The sequence below is a fragment of the Leiobunum rupestre genome, chromosome 6 (assembly GCF_980474605.1).
Source record: "Leiobunum rupestre chromosome 6, qqLeiRupe1.1.hap1, whole genome shotgun sequence".
NCBI lineage: Eukaryota > Metazoa > Arthropoda > Arachnida > Opiliones > Sclerosomatidae > Leiobunum > Leiobunum rupestre.
Window position 1 is genome coordinate 13935315 of NC_143389.1, and position 12609 is coordinate 13947923.

Genomic DNA, 12609 nt, shown 5'->3' on the forward strand with positions numbered 1-12609 from the left:
AAGGTTAAAAAACTGTTTCCACCCAAACCTTTAACTGAAACTGTCGAATCTGAATTTAAATTAAACTCGAATTTAGCCCAACTCTGATGTGGTAATGAATGTTTCATTGCAATTAAAACATCATCAATAGTGTGGTAAACACCAGTTGGAATTCAACAATGGAATTTGTCTACAATATTTAGTTTATTATTTTTACCATGTTCGTAATTGTTGAAATCAATATCACGTTTTTGTCGTCGACTATTCTCAACTCTGTTTAAATCGTTTCGAAAAATTATAAAATTAACCGTATTATCTAATTCTAATCTAATTTGAAGTGGGTCTAATGCTTTGCTTTTATAAACTGAGGAGATATAATCTACTTTGTACTCAATTTGTAAGAGGTCTGCTAGAGGACCGAATATTTTAATTTCCAAGCCACTCATTAATTCAATTTGAAAATAATAATTTCCATTTTCTTTGAAAATAAAAAATCCAGCCTTAAGTGAGATATGCGAATCAAAATATTTTTGAAGTTCACTTAAAATTTTGAAATGAAGAGATAACGGTATAAAATTCCCACTTAAATCCTTATCAGACTCGTAATAATTACGTTCAAACGTATAACTGTCATTTTCCCAGTTAGGGGCTTCAATTGGAAAAAATTTATTATACCTAAAATCTATAACCGATTCCTCATCTGACATAAATTTTTCCTCATACACTTTTAAAGGATTTTGACTGCTAATTACACCATTTTGAAATTCTGGCGCGTTTATATTAAAAATATTTGCTAATCTCCCGGTGAAGGCAATCTGTAGATCTTGAGGGAATGAAATTCTTAAGTAATGACCTCGATTTATTTCTTCTATTGCGTAACTAATTTCGTACCGATTCAAAGGGGGGTAGTTTGTAGCTTGTTGAATCTCGTTTTTTAATTGCCTATGCAAAGATAATGGGATAATATTTCCAAAATCATCTCTCTGACCTTCAAATAAAAAAGGCTGTATAATTGATACGGAGTAAAAAGCCCAATCTTCCTGCTCAAATTGCGGTATTTTTGTAGTCTCAATACGTATGTCGATAAAATTGTTACGCGAATTAAAAGTAATATTATTTAAATTATTTAACGGGCCAAATTTTTGAATACCCGTAAAATAAGTGTCTGTTGGAATTTTAAAAAGGTCTGCTAATGGATTTTGAAATTTAATTTCCATCCCTACCGGTATTTCTAAATTAAAATATAAATTATCTTCAACATCGGACTATATCGCGGTTTTTAATCCATCAAACTGTCTTGGTTTACATCGTTCTAATAAATCACGTATAATTAAGTGTAATGTGAACGGTTGAATTTCATTATTATATTGTCTTTCCCCCTCATATCTGCCCGCCTCAAACACAATTGCGTAATTATTCCATTGTATTTGTTTAATAACAGGCTTAGATGGTAGATTAACTGGTATTGGAAGAGAACTTGGTAAATTATTTTCTTCGGAAGGATTTAAAACTTTTGGTTGGTTGACGTCTCCATTAATATTTGGAATTAAAGGTTCTGTTGGTAAAATGTTGTTTAGATTTTCTTCTGGTTTCAAATTTGACTTTTCTTCTAAATTTGTTTTTGGTTCAAGTTTTGGTTTTTCTTCTTCTTTCACTTTTAGTTTTAGTTTCGGTTTCTTGTTAATTTTCTGTTTTTTCTCCTGGGTTGTGATTGTATTTCTTCCACGGGAATTTGTCGTGGTAAATATTTTTGTTGATATTTATTCACAACTAACGCTTTTTTAATTCGTACTTCGATAAAATTTGTTGCGTAAGTTAAAGAAATAGTTTTGGCGTGATTCGAGAGAGGATAATTAGAAAGATAATCACTGTCGACAAAATCATTTTCTCGAAATTCCAGAACAGACGCTAGGGGCGATGCTTGAGGTATTCTTACTTGCACATCTTTTTGTAACTGTATTTTTAATTTTGAACTGTCTTCGTTTTCATCTGCTTTTACCGTATTTATTTGTTTTTTTCCTTTAAGTGTTTGATTGGCCTCAATAGTTTTAGCAAACTCGTTGAGTATATTATTTTGAAGAGATGTTGGAATATTATTCTTATTTCGGTCTAGATCACCCTCGTAATGTTTGGGTGGAATTTCAATTTTAATATAATCCCATTGATTTTCTTCGGGTGAAATAACATCTGACACGTGCCCTACTTGGAAATGCGAATACTCATTTGTTATATTCGAATAAGTTTCAGGAAGAATTATTTCTGCTAATGCACAAGACCATTTTTCCTTGTTAAAATTTAAAGGTTTTGATAACTGTACTTTAAAGTTAGAAGGCGTATTGGCGGGTAAATATCGGGTGATGCGTTCGAAGGTAGAAATACTACGAAACTTGACATCTTTATAATGACAGTTTAGTTGGGCGACATCTCGTTTTATACTACTAAAGAGATTTAGCGTGATAGATCGAAAGGATTGGGATTTGAACTTGAGACTGTTTGAATAACATCCTGCAACGCTACCGATCTACCACGCTAAACCTTAACACGAAAGAGTTAAAATATCTATTTTACGTAGGAAAAATAAGAACAATATATTTATTAGAAAATCAGTTTTATTCACATATTTTCAATCATTTGACAAGTTTGTTCAAGATTTTCCAAAACCTCAATTGGCGTTTCAACTTGATTAAGAGTTAAAATTTGATTATTTTTACAATATTCTTGAAAAAAAATAATAGCTTCCATCTGCTCATCAGATGGCATGACAAAGTCCGGTGGAAATACAATATTTGATTTCATTGTTGATTTTAAAGTTTCTTCACTCTTAATACCAGTTGTCTTTTTTTTACGATGAATTTTCTTTGGAGTTCCAGTACCATTAACAAACTCGTTTAACCATTCTTGATGTTTTACGTTAAACTCGTTCAAATGATCAATAATTTGGTCGTCTAATATTTCTTCTTCGCTTGTGTATTTTGGTTTCTTTGAATGAAGACAATCGCAAACATCATTACGAATTTGATTTTTATAACTACTCGATAAGTGATCCATTAAGTGTTGCTTAAAAATTGTCTTGTCAAGATATTGTTCTTGACAAATCCAGCATTTAACACTAAAGTTTAAATTATCAAAGAAATTAAAAGCGTGTTTGCGACATGGCTCATTATAATAACAAGGATTCTCGTTAGGCGATTTGCATTTAATTTCTTGTTTCCCCATAAATAACTTCATTTTTTTAACCTTTAAAGAGCTCGATTTTTGAGACGTCTTACGCTTACACATATCCTTTGACTTTTAAATGTAAAAACAATTATTATTTATAGAAATAGTTATTATCGCAAGTTTAGACACGTTTATTAGTTGTTTAAAGTATTTTGGGTGGGGCCAAAAGTTGTCAAGGATATAAAGCGAAGGTCGCGAATTCGTTTCCCCATCTCGCAAATATCCAATTAGCATTTTAAACGGCGAAAAAACGAAAAAACGAAAAAACGAAAAAAGTGACACCAAAAGTAAATAAGTGGAAGTATTTGGTGGGGTCACATATTACCGCCGATATCTCGGTTCGACCTTGTTCGATCGTGACCAAACTTGTTGGGGTGATAGACCGAGTCTTAGTGGTTGTGAAAATTGCTCCAGCGTCGAGGTCAAAGATCATCTTCAAGGTGAAATTTGAGATTGAAATTAAAATATGATGTTGATTTTTTTCCAAGGACAAAAATTTTGGTTTTTGGAAAATATTTTGGGGGGTGTTTTGGCGGCCATCTTGGCGGCCACCTTGGAAATAAAAGCGTTTATATTTAGTTCTCTACTACTCCTACGTTACTATAATCGTTATCCTCAGCAAGTTTTTATTGAAAGGGCAAACCGAAGAGCGAAAGAAAAACCCCTCAAGCCAGCATAAATATAACTTACAAACTGAACGCAGGATTATCTCTGATAAAATCCAAATTGTGCACTCTGATTAGATATCCCTAAAAATAATCATCAATCCATCTTGAAAGTAATTTTTAATTATTATTAAAATTAGTAATTAAAAACTTTTATAAAAAATATACATTTTTAATTAGAATATTAACTATTGTCGTTTGAAACTAAAACATTATTTAGATATGAAGGTTTTATTTTTCATCTGACTTAAAAATATTTATAATTATCTCTGTACGTACCTCAAATGAACTTCGCTATTTTTAGTAAATATTTTAGAGAAAAAGGTTTGAATCCGTTTTAGCCCCAAAACCTGTTTCAGAGTGATCACTTATATTTACTAAATAATAATACAAGTTTGATATGAACTTTTAAACATGGTGTTTTTTTTAATTTTTCTAAATAATTAAAAACGTGAGGTAAATTGGGATAAATATTAAAAAAAATTAAATTTTTATGGATAATTATCAAGTCCCTTAAATAATGAAATTTATTGGTCTCCGCCATATAATAATATAAAATGTGGACATTATTGGTCTGCTATCTTCGAAAACGTTCAGTGTTTTAAGCGAAGGGCTGACTACTATAGGTTATCGGGGTACAAACCCGAAGCTTTTACTGTACTAAAGTTATTTCATAATCGATAACCGATTTAGCACTACCAAAGGCTGTACTCACTGAAATCGGTGTACATTATTTAAGGAAGTGATTAGCCTCTCTGTTTTACCCGCTGATTTCTGATATCCTTAACATCGAGTGACCGTGTCGACGTTTAAAAGATTTTGGGTTTATCTGACCTATTCGTTAAAACAAAATGGAGTCTCATGTTTAAGCTCTACAATTATAAAAATTCATTTTATTTAAAATTTAACTACAAGTTCTTCAATTATTTCTCTTCGGTAATCTGATGGCTAATGAGTTCAGCTTCTTTGGCTAGTTCGTGAAAAAGCGAAGATGAATCTTGGATGAGAATTTCTGGTTTGTCAAACTCAGCAACAGACCCTTGATCGATCACGAGAACTCTAGACAGAAAAAAAACAAAAACCATCTTAAATATTTAACTGTGGTTTTGCAGGTGCATGACATTTAAATATAAACAAAGATAAATTTTTATAAGGTCTTCATTTATAAAATTTTATTTAAAAATGTATTTATTCTATTTCGGTTTCTACTTTTTACTCAATACCACTTTTATTTTATAATCAAAATAGATAAAGATTGAATTAAAACCTTTTGAAGTCTTTGAGGTATGAAATAACATTAAATAAAATATTTGTAAAACAGCCTACTCGGAACCTTATTCTAAAATTTGAAACTTTTAAAGTAAAAAATCCGTTTAACGTTTTAAATTCGTCTGTATCTTGTTAATTAGAAATTTCTATTATGATCATCCGAAGCCTAGACACAAGTGGAGGTACAAGACATTGTCAAAACCACGTTCAGCTTTATGGTTTCATTGTCGGAAAAGGTAGTCTATTGAGAACTTATATTGCACTTAACGCTTTTTACATAATTTCACGTAAGACTTTATCTAGTTGTAAAAACTTGAATATACTAATATAGTCTTGGCCAAAATTTCAACCTTTGGCGATGAACCATTTTACCTGTCGTAATCCATAATGGTGTTAATGCGATGAGCAATTGTCAAGATGGTACAAGAAGCGAATTCTGTCCTGATGGTAGTCTGAATAAGTTCGTCAGTTTCCAAATCCACAGAAGCTGTCGCTTCGTCCAGAACTAAGATTTTCGCTTTCCTCAGCAGAGCCCTGGCCAAGCAAACCAATTGACGCTGACCGACACTAAATACAATATTAACAATTATCCAAAGGGTCAATTGTTAAATGACCCTAGATGGCGTTGTGAAAAAACAGCCAAATAGCAAGCTGACATGAAAGCGTGGAAAAAAGAAAATAACTTTAAATATGAAATACAATTCAAATTATTCTGCCAAGCCGACAGCGTTTTTGAAAATTAGCGTTTGGAAGATTTCTTACATAAACGTGATCAACCTTTCTTCTTTGTAGTTAATTTTAACTTTATTTACTATTTAATATATTTAAGTCAAATTTAAGTTTGAACCATTCGAAATTATTTGCGTAACCCAAAATATTTATTCCCCAAATAAATTCGTCCTATAAAATATTAAGCGTTTTATGGACTTTAAATAAATAAAAATACACTTATGTACTCAATAACTTATAACTCGGTAAAAACCTTATCAAATTATTCGTTTTTTTATTTCACTTACTTTACATATTTGAATTCAATCTCAATGTATATGGTTTCTTAGAAATGTTAAAGATCTATAACATTATAAAATTTAATCTTGTTTCGAAAGATAATTTTTAGAAAGTGGCTTTGTAAAATATTTTTTTTTCGAAACGTAAATCCATAATATTGGAAACAATACCAATCCTTTTACAGTGTCATATCCTTAATTTGAGGTTACGGCTCACAGATCCGAATTCTCAAAAAGTATTTATGTGCCATAAAAAATAAATACTTATATAATATTCGGTGTTTTAGAAATAAAGGTTTTTTCTAATAAGTTCAGAAACTTTTCGTCTTCAATTGTATCGAAAATAAATCGCTAATGTTAAAATAATTTTAAGATCCCTGAGAAATCAGAGAAACCAAATTCTAATGTTAAAACACCAGAATCTGATGAGAATTTTTATCTCTTTACAAACCTCAAATTTTTTCCGCCTTCCTCGATATCGTGTAGCAATCCTTTGTCGAAAGCCTTGACAAAGTGCTTCAAGTGAGATTGTTCCAGGGCTTTCCAAACTTCTCCATCACTGTGTTTCTCGAAGGGGTCCAAGTTCAGTCGCAGAGTGCCGCAGAAGAGAACCGGGTCCTGAGGGATGATGCTGATCCGGGAGCGAAGGTCCTGAAGGCCCAGCTCCAGGACATTCCTGTCGTCGATGAGAATCTCTCCGCTCACGGGCTCAATCATGCGGAACAAGGCTAAAGCCAGGGAAGATTTGCCAGCGCCAGTTCTTCCAACTACTCCAACCTAACATAACAATGTGTGTTACTTAATTAAAATGATAAACTTATATAATAAATGACGTTATCAACTAAGGATACTTAAGGAGAAAAATGCGTTAAGATATTCCTTTTTAAGCTATTCGTTCAAAATTAATCCCAAAGCCTACTTTTGAAAAGAGCTTATATAATCACGCCGATAAAAAATATTAATGCGATATAAAATATCGTACGAAATATTTTTACTGATTGTTATCAAACTAACGATGATAACGTTTTATACTTTAAGTAGTAATTACGGTTTTAATAAATCTTGCTGTAAACAGTGCCGTAGCCAGGGGGGCACATGGTGCAGATGCCCCCCCGAAACGTTTGGTCGTATTTACAAATATTTTTATGTTTTTACTTTTTTTTTCAATTTTGTGCCCCCCCCCCCGAAAAAAATCCTGGCTACGCTACTGGCTGTAAATCTAAATATATGCATAAAAAGGCTTTCTGTAAACGGCACTCCTCTTCCTAACTTTGTTTAGTGCATTGAAATTTATTTAGGGATTCAATACTTTAACGAATGATTTTTGAATTATTCCTTCTACCAAGAATGTATACTTAGGGAGAATAAATATATCTATATTTTTTTAGCATTTCTCCAATTCCACCCGTTAGGGCCCCCGGTATGTCCTCCGCTTAAAACAATTCAAATATTACTGCAATAACATTGGTTCCTTAGAAATAACGTTTCCCGACGTGATTGACCTAAAAAGCTGGAGAAAGTTACGCAAAAAATAAGACTTCCCCTATTTTTGTTACCCCCTCCTCAGCGTGAGGGCGTTAGGGCCTCAACGTGTCCATGGATTTTCTCGACATATTCATTCTCCCTGAGTATAAATAAATACATTCTTGCTTCTATGATACGAGATAAACCTTTACAAAAAAAATATTTGGCCAAGTTTAAGACAGTCAAGAAGTGAAAGGTTTTCAACCAAGTAAAAGAAAGAACGTAGCTATAAAACAAGCGTAATATCAACAAAATAATAAATATTTAATAACCTTTTCCATCGGATTGATAACGAACGATACATTCTTTAAAACCAAATCCAGCTCCTTTCTATAGCGAGTAGAGTAGTTCCAAAAAACGATTTTCCCGTTTTGCGGCCAAGATTCATCTAAGAGAGATTCCGGCCTATCCCACTCTGCCTGCACACGAGAAACTATGTAAATTTCTACATCATTTAATTTTTGACTTTGTCATAGCTACAAATACGTAATGGTCTAATTGCGCAGTTCAAATTTGCATAGTTCCCATTAGCACATATGCAGATGCGATTTTACATTTGCACGGTTTTCCGTTTGCGCAGTTTTCTAATTTGCGCGGCTTGGTTCAATTGAGCAGTTCCCATTAGCGCATATGCAAATGCGCGGTTTTACATTTGCGCCAGTTTCACTTGCGCAGTTTCCCATTTACGCGTTTTCCACTTGCTTGGTTTCTCATATGTTCGGCTCCTCAGAACTTAAATAATATATATAAGCCTTTTTCTTTAGAAAAATGTATTTCGTGTCATTTTTTGTCATATCTGTTATAGCATCCAGCTGTACTGCTAGTGTATGTTTTATGTTCGGTCGTGCTGTAAATACCAATAATTTTTTGAATTTGATTATATGTGATTGGCAACCCCGGTATTGGTCATATATTATTCGACTTTTCCGACCTCAAGTTAGATGGGAGGCATTGGGAAAACATATGGTAGCGCTTTAAAGGGAGTAGTTACTTTAAACCTTTTGGGGGAACAACGAATTTCACATATCTGCCACCAGGTTTAACATAAACTAGGAATAATTGGCGGTAGTGACGTACGAAAGCAGACGATTATTCGATTTATTTAAAGCCCAGACTTTTCACTTCCTTAGGTTATGTTAGGTTAATATTAAGGTGTGTGTCAGAATTTATAGCCCGGTGTACCTAGTAACAGAGACCATACCACCGGAGGCCTATCATCATAGTGCCCTACGCCAGCGTCCCCCTAGCCCAGACAGGTGACAAATCCAGCATGGGAAGCAGAACCCTACTACTGATGGTCACATCTTTGACGCAAGCCACTCAACCCAGCAGAAGGTGCAGCAATGGGTGAACCAATTCCCACTTCGCACACATTAGTGGGATTTAGAATGGGTGCTATAGCAACTCCAGTTGACACCCTACCTATGAAGGTAAGGAGCCAAACCCTTTGGAGAGAGCTCCTAAAGGGGAACGACGAGCACACAGCAGCCCGCATAACCCGGCACAGCTGGCACCGGAGATCCCGGTGGGAGTCCAAAAGGCCCGCATATGGAGGCTCGCCGCCCCACAGCAGGCTACCCAATCCGCCGAGGCGACCAGTTTGCCTGGACCCTCTCCGTTAGCCTGAACCGAAGTTCAGTATCCAGCCCAAACCTGACCGAAGTCGGAGGTGGAGATAGGACCATTTGATCAGAGCTTACATATCCCAGTGCGCCACCGCAGGTTAATATTAAGGTGGACAATACTTGGTTCGTTTTGGCTAGGTACTTTTTTCTAGGTCGTGTTATAGACGGCATGAATGAGGTTGTGGTCGCACCATCCGCCCCCAGCGCTCAAAGGAAGTGAGTGCCCGGCGCCGTCAGGCGCCAATACATAGCGTATGATACTAAAGATAATCTCACATTTGAAGCGTAGTACAGGGTAAAGTTCCGGTTGAGTTTAGGTTCGGTTAGGTAAGGTGGCCACCGCAAGCTTAGACTAGGTAAGGTAAGATGGATGCCGCAGGCCTTAGCTAAGCAGATACCATTTTTTCCTTTGAAAAGTTAGTCGAACGGCCGAGAAGCTACGATTCGCTGTTTGACTGGAAATATATTCCAAATAAAGTAATTTGACGAACGATATTTCACCTAAGGAAAAAATTAAAATCAAAGGTATTTATAGCGCGACAGGACCTTAATCGTACGCTAGCAGTTCAGGTGGATGCTAAACAAGGACTTAATATTAATCAGCCCAAAAAAACCAATGAATTTGAATAACAATTAGTACACCCAAATAAATGATACGTCTGACCAAACTAAAGAAATTAAACTTACCAAATAAAAAGTAAAAGCAAAAATTTTATTTCATTGTAATAACAGTGCTTTAGTTGCATTAGCTGGTCGACCCCTCTTCCGCTTTTGTCCAATAGGTATATTTTGGCCTCAATTGGAACGTCTAAGAATTTGTTCACGTATGCTACAGCTACGATATGTTTACATATAAATTCTTCAGATATACGACACAAGTACAAGAAGCCTCTTTCCAGTTATCTTCGTTGATAGTTTTTAAATATAAAACGGTCTGATATTTCGCAAACGAGTCAAAATTTCTGAAGTTTAGATTTTCACGTTGACGTAAATATTTATTTAATTCAGTTTCTTTTAATTTTGAGCTACTTGAATTGCGAAAAAATATAATTTACCGTAATTGTCCACGGATCTGTGCAAATGGTTTTCAAAATACAAAAATTATGAAAAAAAAAGTAATTTTACCTCCACGAGTCTTCCTATAGTAGGCCAAGAAGTTTTGCAATTGTATTTTATTTGGTTCAGGCACACCGGCTAATCGAATGTTCTTTAAAATGTTCTTGGGTCGTAAAAATCCTTTTCCGACTAAATCGCGTATCACTTCTTTAGTCTCTTCTGCGATGCCAATTTTATTCGATAGACAACAGGTATGTACGGCATCGGTTTTTGAGACGCTGGTTTTTCCACTTAAATAGACAAACAACGATATCTTTGACGGGCACAATCTTGATTGTTTGCAGTCATATAGTATTTTCACGCCGTGTTCTGTATCATACTGTAACCTTTAACGCCACTTAGTTTCCGTTTTCACGAATAAAAGCGCTTCAGACTTACTATCGAATGTGACGGTAACTACCCAATCTATATCTGGACCTCTCCTTCTTTTTGGAGGTGGTTGGTCGCTAATAACGCTATCACTATCGCTAGATGAGTCAGAAAAATAGCGAACAGTTTAAGACATCTTAACACGTACACTGCGACTTTCTAATGAAATTTGACTTTTATAATTTTGGTAGGTTTCATTTATTTTTTATGGTCATCGTAAACATTTGTTTGGCTATTTTCATTGTTTTTTAATGTCACTGCTTTTTTTTGGGCGACTTAATTGTAAGCCCTAAACAAGGTTATTAAAAAAAACCCACAAAAACCCTTTTTCAAAGAAAACTAGCTTAATACGCAATATAAACGTCATGGCGTAATATACAATATACACGTTATGAGAAGCCGCGCCAATGGAAACCCGCTCTAATGGGGAAAATCTGCGCTAATATTAATCTGCGCAAACGCTGAGCTGAGCAAATGATTAAGCTGCGGAAACGGAGAACTGCGGAAATGGGAAAGTTGGCGCAAATGATAAACTGCGCTATCGAGAAACTGCGCAAATTCACAACCTTGCAAATGGCCACTGCGCAAATAGGAAAAGCGCCAATGAGAAAGTGCGCAACTGGGAACTGGGCAAATGGGAACTGCGCATACTGACCCAAATCGCTAGAAACACGTGGAAGATCTAGCAGAACCTGGTTAAACAGTGTATCAACGGGCGTTTTACTATCACTGTTCATGAACTAAGTTCAAAAGTGCCTGTTCATGAGAGGATTATGTAAGGCAACCAAACGCAGGTTATACTAGATCCTTTCCACGAAATAAAAAATAAAGTGATGAAATTTGGTTTTACTTCTGGTTTTAATTGGGAATATTCAAACATTCTTTCAAGTGAAACAAAGGAAGTATCCAATATAGGTACACTAGTGAGCACATGAGGAATAGAAAACACTATCTAAGAGAAAACAATAAACACTTAGTATTGACAAAACACAATTACTATTATCCAGACAAATTAAGTTTAGTAAAAATAATTAATATTAAATGTGATATTTTAAGATCAGTGTATCTATAATATTATTCTGACTAAAATTATTTTAATTTATTTATGCGAAATTTTGTTCTGACGAGATTGAGACAACAGTAATTAAATAGAAAATTTGTCGTTGATCATTAAAAATTTAAGCAGGGTTTAAAATTGATAAAGATTAAAGGTTTCATTATCCATGATGAAAATCGCTCACTGATGAAAAATGGCCCACAAAATAGACCCGGTAAAGGGTAATCTATACACTATTCCTAATAGTGGTGATAGCTAAAAAATCCTATTTCGCTATGTTGGGACCAACTGGCAGCCCAATATGTGTTTCTTCATCTATTAGCTTTCGCTTCTCATGAATATTTGGCCTTTCTTCAGGCTTTGTGGGAATAAGTCCTAACCGGTCGATCCCATGACGTCATAACTCTTATGATTTAAAACATTTGACGTAATTCTTACCAAAAACGAGAATTAAATTAAATAATTGACTTTCTTTTAAATTCTACAATATGCCGGTGAAATTTTAAATTGTTTTTAAATTAACAGCTATAAAACATTGAATTTCAAAATCTCAATTGGCTCTTAAGTTGAAATTAAGTTTTATCATCAAAATAAGTCTCATTGATATTGAGGATACGAATTTGACAAAAGAGAGATTTCACGAATTTCAAAGTTTAAATTATCCGCAAAAGGGGACGCTATTTTTGCGATCATGTAAGACAAGAGTGAAACACTTTTGCGTTAATAACTTTTAACTGATCATATTTCGGTGGAATAAGAGGCTCTATTATGGAAGAAGT

The 12609-nt window shown here is 34.4% G+C and overlaps 1 protein-coding gene across 3 annotated transcripts in view; it reads right to left on the minus strand.

Moving 5' to 3' along the window:
• Window positions 1-4727: 4727 nt before the first annotated feature.
• LOC149939326 (ATP-binding cassette sub-family C member 3-like) overlaps window positions 4728-12609 on the minus strand; it is a 35254-nt gene continuing 27372 nt past the window's right edge. For all 3 annotated transcript variants that reach the window (XM_090180025.1, XM_090180026.1, XM_090180024.1), the window contains 5 exons: window positions 11624-11725; window positions 7936-8082; window positions 6591-6916; window positions 5505-5699; window positions 4728-4922 (listed from right to left, as the gene is read on the minus strand). In XM_090180025.1, the coding sequence (XP_090036151.1) occupies window positions 4787-4922; window positions 5505-5699; window positions 6591-6916; window positions 7936-8082; window positions 11624-11725 (906 nt within the window). In that variant the 3' untranslated portion in view covers window positions 4728-4786. The remainder of the gene's footprint in view (window positions 4923-5504; window positions 5700-6590; window positions 6917-7935; window positions 8083-11623; window positions 11726-12609) is intronic.